The sequence below is a fragment of the Pipistrellus kuhlii genome, unplaced genomic scaffold (assembly GCF_014108245.1).
Source record: "Pipistrellus kuhlii isolate mPipKuh1 unplaced genomic scaffold, mPipKuh1.p scaffold_m20_p_3, whole genome shotgun sequence".
In the NCBI taxonomy this organism is placed as follows: Eukaryota; Metazoa; Chordata; class Mammalia; order Chiroptera; family Vespertilionidae; genus Pipistrellus; species Pipistrellus kuhlii.
This window is the reverse complement of record NW_023425529.1, coordinates 82461899-82475848: the sequence shown is the minus strand read 5'-3', so window position 1 is coordinate 82475848 and position 13950 is coordinate 82461899. Positions and strand designations below refer to the sequence as shown.

The 13950-nt window shown below is 40.3% G+C and overlaps 1 protein-coding gene across 4 annotated transcripts in view; it reads right to left on the bottom strand.

Moving 5' to 3' along the window:
- Nucleotides 1–13332, bottom strand: part of CCDC77 (coiled-coil domain containing 77) — a 48196-nt gene extending 34864 nt beyond the window's left edge. The window contains exons 1-4 of one of the 4 annotated variants that reach the window (XM_045588376.1): nt 13251–13332; nt 10506–10576; nt 5323–5376; nt 3602–3845 (exon numbers count right to left, since the gene is read on the bottom strand). In XM_045588376.1, coding sequence (XP_045444332.1) covers nt 3602–3845; nt 5323–5360 — 282 coding nt within the window. In that variant the 5' untranslated portion in view covers nt 5361–5376; nt 10506–10576; nt 13251–13332. Of the gene's footprint in view, nt 1–3601; nt 3846–5322; nt 5377–10505; nt 10577–13241 lie in introns of all 4 variants that reach the window. The other 3 variants (XM_045588378.1, XM_036457973.2, XM_045588377.1) reach the window with 3 other exon arrangements.
- Between the last annotated feature and the right edge of the window lie 618 nt (nt 13333–13950).

The following is a 13950-nucleotide window of genomic DNA, read 5'->3' as shown; positions in this document are numbered from 1 at the left end:
AAATATTACCATGTGAATATTTTCACCAATACAGACTTCAAATAACAGTAATAATAAGTTGTATAATGACTTGAGTTTAAAAGCTACAGGGTGAGTATGATGTTTGCATATAATGTCAAAGCTTTCATATCTTCCTTTTACAGACTATAAAATCCAGAATGCCAGATGACTCACCTGTTCTATTCACAATTTTTAAAAAATGCTTTCTATTCCATAAGCATTATGAAATTATGGAACACAAAGATGAAATGGTATGTTTCCTGCCTAGAGCTGAGGAATTTTGTGAAGAGACAGGCATGCAAATAAAATAATTATTTAATGGAGGAATATGCCTGGTAAAATGATAGAGGGGGAAAGTACAGAAGGAGTAAAATCTCTGAAGCCTTTTTGGAAAGTTAGAGACCACCATAAAAAAGTTGAAACTTGGCCCTGGCTGACTGGGTCAGCTGGTTGGGGCATCATTCCATATACTAAAAGGTTGCAGATTTGATTCCTGGTCAGGGCACAAGGCACAGGGCACATACCTAGGTTGTGGGTTCAATTCCCAGTCAGAGTACATATGGGATGCAACAAATCAATGTTTCTCATGAGTGTTTATCTCTTTCTCTCTCTCATTAAAATCAGTAAGAAATATATCCTTTGATGAGGATTAAAAAAAAGGTAGAGCTGAAACTGGTTTGGCTCAGTGGTAGAGCGTCAGTCTGCGGACTGAAGGGTTCCAGGTTCGATTCCGGTTAAGGGCATGTACATTGGTTGCAAGCACATCCCCGATAGGGGGTGTGCAGGAGGCAGCTGGTCGATGTTTCTCTCTCATCGATGTTTCTAGCTCTCTATCTCTCTCCCTTCCTCTCTGTAAAAAATCAATAAAATATATTAAAATAAATAAATAAATAAAATTTAAAAAAAAAAAAAGATAGAAACTTGAAAGATGAAGCTTGCTAGAGCCAAGATGAGGATGGGTACTCTCAGGAAAGAGAACAGTAAATACTGAACCATCAAAAAGTCTTTAATGTTTGGACAACTACAAGTATTTCAATGTTACTAAAGTGAAAAGTGAGAGGCAGACTGAATAAGTATGAGACTGGAGGCTAGAATACTGGTTAAAGAGGATATTGCAATAATGCGGGTGAGTTATAATGAGAGTTTTAACTAGGGTTGAGGCAATATGATGAAGATTTAATGGATTAAGGGATATTTAGGAAGCAGAATCAGAACTTACTAAATAATTGAATACGGGGGCTGGGCATAATTACAGGCAATTATACCATTGAGTAAGACACAGAATAAAGAAAAAAGTTAAGAGATAAGAAATGGAGGGAAAGAAAATTGTAGGGGTATATGTGGATGTGTGGATAGAGTTGAAAGGGAGATTAGTTCAGATATAAACCCATTAATATGGAGTTCAGGAGAAAAGACTCAACATTAACTATCTGGATGTTATCATTCCATATGAGGTGGTATGGATAAAAATAAGACCATTTATGGTGGAAAGTACAAAGACGTTGACTTTTAAGATTAAGGAAAGGGAACCATTAAGAGAGTTGAGAGCTGAGATAAAAACTGGAAAAGAAAAACTGAAAAAGAAAAATGACACAGAAATCAAAAAAGGAAGAGTTTTCAGAAAGCAGAGGTCAGTAGTGACAGATACTACAGAGATCACAAAGAGAAGAGATCATTTTGGCAAATGGGTATTAGAGATCACAAGAGTAGTTTTAGTGGAACAGTAAGGAGAGACAAAACTACAGCACAGAGTCCTGAGTGGGCGATAAAGTCAAACTATTCCAGAAGTAGTGGGACTAAGAAAAGAAAGAGCTCTATCTACACAAGAGAATAGTTAGAAGCAGCAGCACAGCTCAAGAATGGTATTTATTCTACAAATTCTAGATCTCCACGTTATGGCCCAGCTCAAAAGCCAATCCTTCTAGAAAAAAAAAAATGGTGTGGTTTTTGTTGTTGTTGTTTTAAGTTGGGAAAGATGTGAGTATGTTTATATACAGTACTGGAGAAAAAAAGCCCATGTTAAGCAAAAGGTTAACAATAAAACACAAAGAGAAGAGAGATGATGAAGGGTTTATTAGGAAGAAAAAGGGATGTGGGCCAGGGAGAGTGTTGAATCAATTCAGCTCAAAGAGGTAGAGATATCTTGTCCCTGAAGTAATAAGAAAGAAGAGAGATGGACACAGGTAGGTAACATTGTGAATAAGTGGGAAGGAGTCACTCATGACAGCTGGTTTTTCCTCTGTGAACCAGGAAGCAAGACTGCCTGAGAAGAGACAGCTAAGATGGGGTTACAGGCTGGAAGAGAGTAGAGAAGTTACAACAGCACAGGTGTGGAGGGAGAGAGAACTGACTAGGGATAGGTAAGAAAAATGCTGTAGAGCACATGTGTCAAACACAAGGCCCGCGGGCCAAATCTGTCCCGCCAGGCCTTGCAATGTGGCCCGCACCACGCTGTCATCACTGCACTCCGCTGCGTTTCCATCACAATGACAGTTTATGACTGTTCAGTAAACCATTGGGCCTGCGATTTAGGCTGGATTTTAGATTTTGGCCCCTTCTCTGATTGAGTTCGACACCCCTACTGTAGAGTGAATGAGAATACAGATTAATTTGTTTACCATGAATTTATTTTGTAACAATTTGTGACCTTTTCTAAGACAGTGATTCTTAACTAGAGGCAATTCTTCCTGTGCCCCAGGAGAAATTTGGCAATGTCTGCAGGCACTTTTGATGGTCACAACTGGGGGTGTGGTGAGGGTGTATGTGTGTGTGTATGTATGTGTGCTACTGGTATCTAGTAAGCTGAGGCCAAGATGCTAAAAAACATCCTACAATTCATAGGATAGACCCACGGTAAAGAATTACCAATGTGCCGAAGCCGGTGTGGCTCAGTGGATAGAGCATCGGCCTGCAGACTGAATGGTCCCAGGTTCGATTCCAGTCAAGGGCATGTACCTTGGTTGCGGGCACATCCCTAGTGGGGGGTGTGCAGGAGGCAGCTGGTCGATGATTCTCTCTCATCGATGTTTCTAACTATCCCTCTCCTTTCCTCTCTGTGAAAAATCAATAAAATATATTTAAAAAAAAAGAAAAGAAAAGAAAAGAATTACCAATGCCAAAATGTTAATAGTGCCAAGGCTGACAAACCCTGCTCCAGGAGACTAGGATTCAATTATAACTATCGATAGAGTTTTGTGGAGCAAAAGAATAAGCAAGGGGTCCTGTGCAAGCAGTACAGTTATTACCAAAGTGAAGTGTGACAGGGTTCAGGTTAGGAGGACATGATGTTAGAAACTGACATGCAACATTTGGAAGACTGAAAAGTCAAGGAGCCAGGGAGATAATAATAAAGTCAGGTGTTCAGGGCTCAAAGAACTAGAAATATAAGAGAGATCGAGACATAAAAGTTTAAGATTTTAGAGGTGGAGCAGTTTTGGGAATTATGGTCTAACGAGGGACCCAAAGGGTAGGTAGGGAGGCTGGGGTAGAAGGGAATTGAAAAATATCTGTTTGTGATACAAGCTGTCAGTTCTAGATCTTCTCTCAGTCATAACTACACTTCAGCAGAGTCCTAAAAGGAAATGTATCATCTTTTTTTCACCTGTCCTTCACAAGCTTCTTTGTACAGCTCCAGTTTCTTCAGTAGGTCCTCATTTTCTGCCTCACATTCAGACATCTTCTTTTGATAATATTCCAGAAGCTCCTGAGAAGGGCAAAGAAGAGCCAGGCGATCTTCGATGGAAGGCAAAGGAGTTGACTCCACTGAATCTGAGAAAGACACTCCCTTCCACCTGGTAGAATCACTGAAGCCACACGCAGCACCATGCTTGGGAAGAGTTCTCGGCCTATGTGAAATTAGAAAGGACATATTTATTAAACTGTTTAAACATATAAAACAATTTCTTAAACAAAAAAACAGGTTTATGTTCTTAAAGTGTGTATAATTAATGAATTTTTAAAATCCATTTTTAAAAAATGGAATATAAAGACCAGGTAGTAACAGTTAGAAATTTAATGCTGTAAGATATACACTAACAGGAATAATTATATACTGCTGGTGAAGTGCAACTTGGTGAAACTACAGATAAATGAATTGGCAGAATCTAGTAAAATTGCAATTCCTCTTGAAGAAACTCATGCATATATGCACAAGGTGACATGTAAGAAAATGTTCAGAGTAACATTATTTAAGAGACAGCCAAGTTTCTAACCATACAACCACATCAGATTCTAATCTCTACCACTGGGGACATTTGAATGACACAGACCAAGACTATTCAAGTTCTAAGGGTAACCAAAGGTTGAACAAGAAGCATTTTTAAGCTAAAACAATGAAAGTTAGAAAATAAATGATGCAGAAGTGAAAAAACCATCATGTGAATATTATTCAATTTTGGCTGACTGTAATTTATAAGGTAAGAAAAAAGACAGCAGAGTTAAGAAACTTGATACCAGAAGTCCAGAGTTGTAGTTAATGATCACGGTCAGCACTTTTAAAAAGTGAGCATGTATACAAGAGATATTAAAATTACTTTCAACTAAAAAGAAAAAAATCTAATACTATATCTCAATCATTAAAAGCTCTTGAGAACACTGGCCAGTGTGGCTCAGTTGGTTGGGTACTGTCCTGTGCACAGAAAGGTTGCCGGTTTGGTTCCATCCCCAGTAGGGATGTGCAGGAAGCAGTTGATTGATGTTTTTATCTCTCGCAGACAGGGGTACATGTGGGGGTAAAGTTCATGCTGTCCTTCCCTTCTCCCTCAAAATCAATTTTTAAAATCTTAAAAAAAAAAAAAAAAAAGCTAGTGACAGAAATAGTCTTTTACTTGATGCTTCATGTTTCCAAGGCAGCTGTCTTATAACTACTCTGGGGAACAGCTTAACAGATGAACGAAGGCATTTCTGAGATTTTGCAGATGAGATTGTGGCAGTGAGGATGAGGAAATGTGTCATGCACAAGGTGATGGCAGAACCAGAATTCCAAGTCCCCTGTATATGTTGGCTGTTTCTTCTGTAATCCAAGAGGCACTGGTACCTACAAGGGCCACTCAAATTGTCTGGATTCTGGTATTATCATTTCATATGCACTATTATATATATTTACTGATTTTAAAGAGAAACAGAGAGGGAGAGAGATATGGAATGAGAGAGAGAATTATTGATTGGTTGCCTCTTGCACACTGGGGATCAAACCTACAACCCAGGAATTTGCCCTGATCGGGAAGTGGGCCATGATCTCCTGGTTCCTATGTTGACCATTGAGCCACAATGTCGGGACAGTCTTGATTCTTTAACAACTCAAAAAATAAGCAAGTGCCTTACTTTCTGCAGACAGGGGTACATGTGGGGGTAAAGTTCATGCTGTCCTTTTCACACCTGTCAAATACATAAAAATTCAGAATGAGAGGGCAGGAACAGAACAAAACAGTATCGAACACACAGACTGGTTCCCTCTCCAACATTACACATGCCTGCTGGTAGAATGTGATGTTTTATTTATTTTATTTTATTTTTTAATTTTTATTTATTTATTTTTTTAATATATTTTATTGATTTTGTACAGAGAGGAAGTGAGAGAGATAGTTAGAAACATCAATGAGAGAGAGTCATTGATCAGCTGCCTCTTGCACACCCCCTACTGGGGATATGCCCGCAACTAAGGTACATGCCCTTGACAGGAATCGAACCCGGGTCCCTTCAGTCCCCAAGCCGACGCTCTATCCATTGAGCCAAACCGGTCTCGGCAGAATGTGATGTTTTAAAATGTAGTACTATTGCCGAAACCAGTTTGGCTCAGTGGATAGAGCGTCAGCCTGCGGACTGAAGGGTCCCAGGTTCGATTCCGGTCAAGGGCATTTACCTTGGTTGCGGGCACATCCCCAGTAGGGGGTGTGCAAGAGACAGCTGATCGATGATTCTCTCTCATCGATGTTTCTAACTCTCTATCCCTCTCTCTTCCTTTCTGTAAAAAATCAATAAAATATATTTAAAAAAGAAATAAATAAAATGTAGTGCTATTCTTTAAAGTAGTTCTGAATCCTGGAGTTCTATGACTCTTGCATTTTCATAAGGAATTCTTTATTATTATTATTTTCAAATAAAATCAGAATGGCATTTAATACTTTAAATGAATAAACACAAAAAGAAAACACTCTTAGGTACGAAGGTTATCTGCAACAATGTAAAACAAACTTACAATCCTTCTGCTGAAATTATGAGAGGGAGATGCAAAAAATTTAGAATAAGCAGGAGATAGTAAGTGGAAATTAAGACCCATTATGTTAAATTTAAGATAAATACAAAGCTACTGATATTATCTTTTTAAAAAATATATTTTTATTTCAGAGAGGAAGGGAGGAGGGAGAGAGAAACATCCATGATGAGAGAAAATCATGAATTGGCTGCCTCCTGCCCACCCCTCACTGGGGATTAAGCCCACAACCCTAGTGAGGGGTTGCATGTGCCATGACCGGGAATCGAACCCTGACCTCCTGGTTCATAGGTTGATGCTCAACCACTAAGCCACACCAGCCAGGCTATTGATATTATCTTTATTTAGTGTGTGCTATAGCTATTGTTTTAGCTTAGAGAAAGAAAATATATTACTTATAAGCTTTGAAAGGTTCATTCATTATCCCCATTCCAATTGATGATAGATCTTTTTCTTTCCTTAGAGAAAGTTTATTTAGAAAGTTACAGGGTAGCAGAAATGAGCCAGCTGTGAAGGCTCAGAAAACAAGTTACAGAAGCAAAAGAGCCCTTGGAAGAAGCGGAGGAAGGAAAAGGCACCGAGTGCTGCTGAGAGGAGGGCTGCTGTGAAGATAGATCCTAAATTCCTCTACTTTGAACAATCTTATCACAGAGATTTACAGGAAGAAAAACCTCAGGAAAGGAATACTAAGGTGAGGGAGGGAGAAGGAAAAGAGGGGGAGGAGACAAGGGGAAGAGAGAGAGTAGGGGAGAAAAGGGGAGGAGAATTTTTTTTTTAATTAGCTTTGGGGAAAGCTTTCTTATCAAGCATGCTTTATCAATCCATTATGATTTTGAGCCAGTCAAGAGATGATGTATCTCTAGCCAGTGTTGCTCAGTGATTAAGCACTGACCCATGCACCAAGAGGTTGCTGTTTTGATTCCCAGTCTGGGCACATACCCAGGTTGCAGATTTGATTCCCAGTTAGGGTGCAGAAGGCAACTGATTGATGCTTCTCTGTCTCACTGATGATTCTCTCTCCCCCTCCCCCTTTCAATGAAAATATATTAAAGGCAAAAAAAGAAAAAAGAAAAAAGAAAAAGATGATGTCATGTCCTGTTCTTATGTTCTACCTAGTATATATCTGCTTACAATCTTCAGTCCTTTGGGGAAGATTTTTGTGAACAAGAGTGAAGAGATAATCATTATTGTTAATTCTATAACATTTTCCTGTTACGAACTCAAGTGCTTTCCCATAGTCATTGAAACCATTTTTTCGTTGGCTTCTAGACACCACATGTTCCTGATTCTCCACCTTCTTCACAAGACATTAATTTTTAGTCACTGATAATTCTTCCTTGTCTTTATCTATATTTATTATACTAGAGACCTGGTGCATGGATTAGTGCACCAGTGGGGTCCCTCAGGCTGACCTGTGGGAATCAGGCTGAAAACAGCTTTCTGGCATCCCCCAAGGGATCCAGGATTGAAAGAGGGCACAGGCCAGGCCGAGGGACCCCAGGGATGCATGATTGGGGAAGGGAGGAACCGCAGGAGGGCTCCAGGGCGTTTCAGGCCTGGCTCGCCCAATCCTGATCGGCCAGACCCCAGCAGCAAGCTAATCAACCAGTCGGAGCATCTGCCCCCTGGTGGTCAGTGCGCATCATAGCGACTAGTCGCACAGACAAACGGTTGGACAATTGGGCATATTAATTAGGCATTTATTATATAGGATTGCCTTGGTGACCTCATGAAATCTCATAGTTTTCAAGTGTACACCTCGAGTCCTTTCTCTACCTTCCAATCAATTCACACATATCTGACCACCCACTTCATATCTTCATGTGGATGCCTAACAGGTCTCACAAGCTTAAGTCCAAAGCTAAGCTCCTGATATATATCTCCTACCACCAAACCTGACCTTTTCTCAGTCTTCTACATCCCAGTAATGATTAATACTATTCCATCAGTTGTTTAGGACAACAAACTTAGAGAAATTTTACTCCTCTCTTTCTTATATGTTACTAGAGGCCCAGTGCACGAATTCATGCGTGAGTGGGTTCCAGCTGGCCTGCCCCGATCAGGACCAATTGGGCCAGGCCAGCCAGGGGGAGGGGCTATGGGTGGCTAGGGGAAGTGGTTGGTGGGCTGGCCCCACCCCCGATTGGGGTGGAAGGGCCGATTGGGGGCAGGGCCGGCCAGCTCCACCCCTTGGTCGAACTCACAGTTGAATTCCCAGTGGAGGGGACAATTTGTCTATTACCCTTTTATTATGTAGGATACTCAACCTGTCAGCAAATCCTAATGACTATCACCACCATATCTAAAATCTGACAACCACTCAGATTTTACTTATTTTTAAAAATATTTTTAAAATTGATTTCAGAGAGGAAGGGAAAGGGAGACAGAAACATCAATGATGAGATAATTATTGATCAGCTGCCTCCTGCATGCCCCTGCAGGGGATCGAGCCTGCAACCTGGGCCTGTACCTTGAGTGGGGATTGAACCGTGACCTCCTGGTTCATAGGCCAATACTCAATCACTGAACCACGCTGGTTGGGCCAACCACTCAGATTTTAATCATGCCCTAGTCCAACCTACTATAATCTCTTGCCTGGGTACTTCCACTTTCAATTCCATCCCCTGCAGTATCTTCTCATCACAGCAAAGTGAGTACTTAAAATATGTCAAAACACAAACCTCCTTTGCTCAAAAGCCTCCAATAACTTTTCATTTTACTCTGAGAGCCAAGTTCTTTAAGATGGCCTATAAGGTCCTCCATGGGTCCAGCTATCTCATTACTTCTGTAACCTCTCTACTATTCCCCCTCTTGCTCACAGCTCCAACAACACTGGCCTCTTTGCTGTTCTTGAAACATACCAGGAGAACTACTTCAGAGCTCCTGCACTTGCAGTTCTGTCTGTGATACGCTTTTCCCATCTATCTCCATGGCTCTGTCCCCTCCTTCAGGGCTTGAATGTCGCCTTCTTGGTGAAGTCCTCCTTGACACTCCCACATTCCCTCACTCACCTTCTCAATTTTCATTTTTCCACAACACTTATCACCATCTGACATTTTTATTTATTGACTCCCCACACTGGAATGTGCAAACTCACTAAGGGTAGGCATTTAAAAAAAAAAACACCTCACCTGAGGATATTTTTTCCACTGACTTTTAGAGAGAGTAGAAGGGAAAGAGGGAGAGAGAAACATTGATGTGAGATAGATATCAATGGGTTGCCTCTGCCAAGAGCCCCAAATTAGGGTGGGGGTCAAATATGTAACTGAAGTACAGGCCCTTGACCAGGAATTGAACTATGGACCCTTCCTTCAGCCACAGGCAAACACATTAACCATGAGCCAAACTGGCCAGGACATGCAGGCATTTTTTTTCTATTATGTTCACTGTTGCACCCCTACTAACTAAAATAGTGCCTAGTTCATAGTAAATGCTCAATACATTTTTTTTTTTTTATCATTACCTGAGGATACATTTTTATTGCTTCTTTGAGAGGGAGAGGAAGGAAGGCAGAGAGAGAGAAACATCAATCGTTTGCCTTCCATACACACCCTAACCAGGGATCAAACCTGCAACCTAGGTATGTGCTCTGGCTGGGAATCAAACCCACAGACTTTTGGTATATGGGACAATGCTCCAATCAATTGAGCCACCTGGCCAGGGCTCAACACATTTTTAAAAATAAATAAATAATCTTAAACCTCAATATAAATTTGACTATTCAAAATATTTTTTTCTACTATCCAGATAGAAAATGTCTATCTGCTTTTGTCATCCCATCTGCTTTCTTCTACCCGCCAACCCTCCAAACATGCCTTCATCCTTTTAAAAAAAAATATTTTTTTATTGATTTCAGAGAGGGAGAGAGAGACAGAAACATCAATGATGAGAGAGAGCCATTAACAGACTGCCTTCTGCATGCCCCACACTGGGGACTGAGCCCACAACTCAAGCATGTGTCCTTGACCAGAATTGAACCTGGGACCTTTCAGTCCACAGGCCAATGTTCCATCCACTGTCAAACCAGCCAGTGGCACCCTCTTCCCTTTTTAAAAATATATTTTTATTGATTTCAGAGAGGAAAGGAGAAGGAGAGATAGAAACATCAATGATGAAAGAGAATTATTGATCAGCTGCCTCCTTCAGGCCCCCTACTGGGGATCCGAGCCTGCAACCCGGATACGTGCCCTGACCTGGAATCAAACCCGGGACTCTTCAGTCCTGACACTTTATCCACTGAGCCAAACCAGCTAGGGCGCCATTTCCCTTTTTATTCTCTTGTTTAGAAGATTACCTTACTTCTTCAAACTTATGTTCTTCTATAAAACTCCAAATTGGGCCAATTTGACTCTAGTAGAAAATGATCTAGAAAATAAAAATGGTAATAGGGTTAGTATGATAGATACAGGTGACATTTTAAAATATAATTTTATTGAGATATAATTCATATTCCATACAATAGAGTCATTTAAACTGTATCATTAAAAAATAAATAAAAATAAACTGTATCATTCAATGACTAGTATATTCACAGATAGGCCCAACCATCACCAGTCAATTGTACATTTTTATCACTTAAGAAGGAACCATATATCCTTTAGCTATCACCCCTGTCTCCACCTCAGTCCTCCCCAAAGCAACCACTACCCTATTTTCTGATTCTATAGACCTTCCTATTATGGACATTCATATGAATGCAGTCATACAGTATGTGGTCTTTTGTGACTGGCTTCTTCCACTCAGTATAATGTTTTCAGTACTTGCTGTGGTATATGTCAGTACTTCATTCTTTTTTATGTCCAAATAACATTACATTTTATGAATATAGGTGACAATATCACTGTTCTAAAACTATTTAAGAGTAACTTGAAACTTTAAAACAGCCTTCCAACAACCTGCAATCTCTTCTCCCTCATAGACAGTCTCACTTCTCCTTCTGGACTATTGCAAATCTACACAAAGTTGTTTATATTCACTTTTATTTTATTTTATTTTATTTTATTTTATTTTATTTTATAATCGCTAACTATCTGACTTCTACTACATCTGCTCTTGGTCATCAGACATACAAATTAATAAATTCCATTGCTCTTTTGGGTTCCTATCTATTATCCAATAAATCACTTCTTCCTTTGTATGCTTAGTTTGTCAGTGTTGATTACCCTTTTAAAAAATATTGCTTTGTAGTTGCGAGCATGGACTCTGAAATCAAACAGACTTGAGTTTGAGTCAAAGGACTGTCCCTTTTTAGCTGTGTGACTTCAGGCAAGTAGCTTAATCTTTCTAAACTTCATTTACTTCTTAGAAAATAGGGAGAACAGCATACTTATTAGAGGTCAGTGTAAAGTTTAAATGAACTAATGAACAAAAGGGCTGACTGAGCAGTGTCTGGTGCACAATAGGCACTCAGTAACTGCAAATTATTTTTACTGAAAATGTTCCTCCCTTGGTTCAAAAGGTTCTGTCCTCAACTTTCTTTTTACTACTTTTTCTATCCATTTCTTTGGAAACATCATTATTTTGGGATTACCTCAAAATGAACACTTCCTAAACCTAACACATCATCTTTTCATCCAAACATGTTCCTTCCGACTTTCCTATTTTAGGTACTAATTCAGCAACTTCCAAGCAACTTGAACTTGAAAATTTTAATTCATTATTTCATTACTACTCCTCTTGACCCTCTCATCCAACCACATAAAAATCATCTATAGCCGAAACCGGTTTGGCTCAGTGGTAGAGCGTCGGTCTTTAGACTGAAAGGTCCCAGGTTCGATTCCGGTCAAGGGCATGTACATTGGTTGCGGGCACATCCCCGGTGGGGGGTGTGCAGGAGGCGGCTGGTCTATGTTTCTCTCTCATCAACGTTTCTGGCTCTCTATCTCTCTCCCTTCCTCTCTGTAAAAAATCAATAATATATATATATATATTTTTTAAATTATCTAATTCAGGATCTCCCTGTCCTCTTATCCACTCTACTACAATGGCTTCACTAGTAGTCTCCCCTGGACCATCTTCTTAAACATCATGAAAGTCATCAATAGCTTCTCATGACCAAATGCATTAAGTCAAACTCAGCCTAGAGGTCACTGCTTTCTTTCTAAGGACCAAACCTGTCTCTTCTGCCTTATTTCCCTATACTTTCCTAAGCATATCCATGGTTTCCAGATAACTTTCTCGCCTCCTCACCTCCAGTTCCTTCAATTGGAACAGAGCTCCCTCCACTTTCATAATTTCACTTAATGAAATCCAGTCTACATAAAAACTCAAATATTACCTCCAACTTTTTCCTGAGTCTCTCCATCCAAAATGATCTATCAAAATTATCAAACTGCAAAAGATCTGCAGTTGTAATTCTCTAAAAGTTAACATATTAAGAGTTCCTTGCTGCTATCATTCCTTCCATGACAGTGCATGTTCCTTGAAGGTAGAAACTGTGCCTCACTCTTCATTGCAACCCCCTCCCTCACTCCCTCCAAAAACCAATGCCCTGCCCTTGCCTAGTGGGTTTCAGCTAGCTTGTATTCCTACTCCTCTGTGACATCCTTGTTCATATATATATATATATATATATATATATATATACTTGTATTTATATTTTTATAGCCTGTCTACTTATAATTAACATTTGTTTAGCACTTTGGCATTTATTTTATCTAAGCCCACAACAACTCTATGAAGTATTTTTTTATTACCCCTTAATTTTAACAAACGAGATTGATGCTTAATTAGACTAGTTTGGCGTGAGGGAATACCGGAACCAAAGTCCAGGACGTCCTCATTCTGTTTTCAATTCCATCCCGTTTTCAACTCCCTCGTCGCTACAGCTCCTCAATGCTCTAGCTAGCACCTCGAAATCTTTGCATCTTGTAACTTCCCCCTTCCGGTCCCCAGCCCCCCTGACAACCCCCCTGCCTCCGAATTTACAGGCTCACATCCCTCCCTCCGCACTGCTCCCGCACTTCCTTCGCCCTCACCTGGGCTCTCCTCCCCGGGGCCCCTAGCCTGGCCCCCTCCCCAGAAACCCGACCTTACTCACGCCGCGCTAAGCCGCCGGTCACAGAACCCAACGGAAAAACAAAGTTAATTCAGGGAGCGTCGCGGCGCCACCGAACGTGCATGAATTCGTCCAATCGCCCACAACCTTACACACCAACAGGTGTGCACACCAATAAGAAGGATGTTCACATAGAGGCACGCCCCCTCCACCCTGGCCCGCCCTCATACCGCGCAAAGATGCTGGGAAATGTAGTTTATTTCTGCACACTGCTCTCTAGGCCGAGTATGTAAGGAGCCTATATCCCAGCTTTCCCAATGTGACGTTTGAGGTCAGAACGAACTAGTTTTGGGCACTCCAAGTTTATTTTTGTTCAACTACGTTGTTTTCACTAAAAAAAAAAAAAAAAAAAAAAAAAAATGATGCAGAAACGCGATGCAGCCAAAACCGGTTTGGCTCAGTGGATAGAATGACTGAAAGGTCCCAGGTTCGATGATGTTTCTAGCTCTCTATCCCTCTCCCTTCCTCTCTGTAAAAAAATCAATAAAATATATATTTAAAAAAAGAAAGAAAAGAAATGTGATGCATAGTCATGGAAAGGATCACAGTATTATTATGTGTTGTAACCTACAAGAAGGTGAAGATAAGAAGATAGTTTCTCTTCCATGCCTTGGTGTCCTGAGCCAAGATAGCGCCTGTGGCTCAATTTATACAGTCAAGGGATTATGTATATAAATGCTGG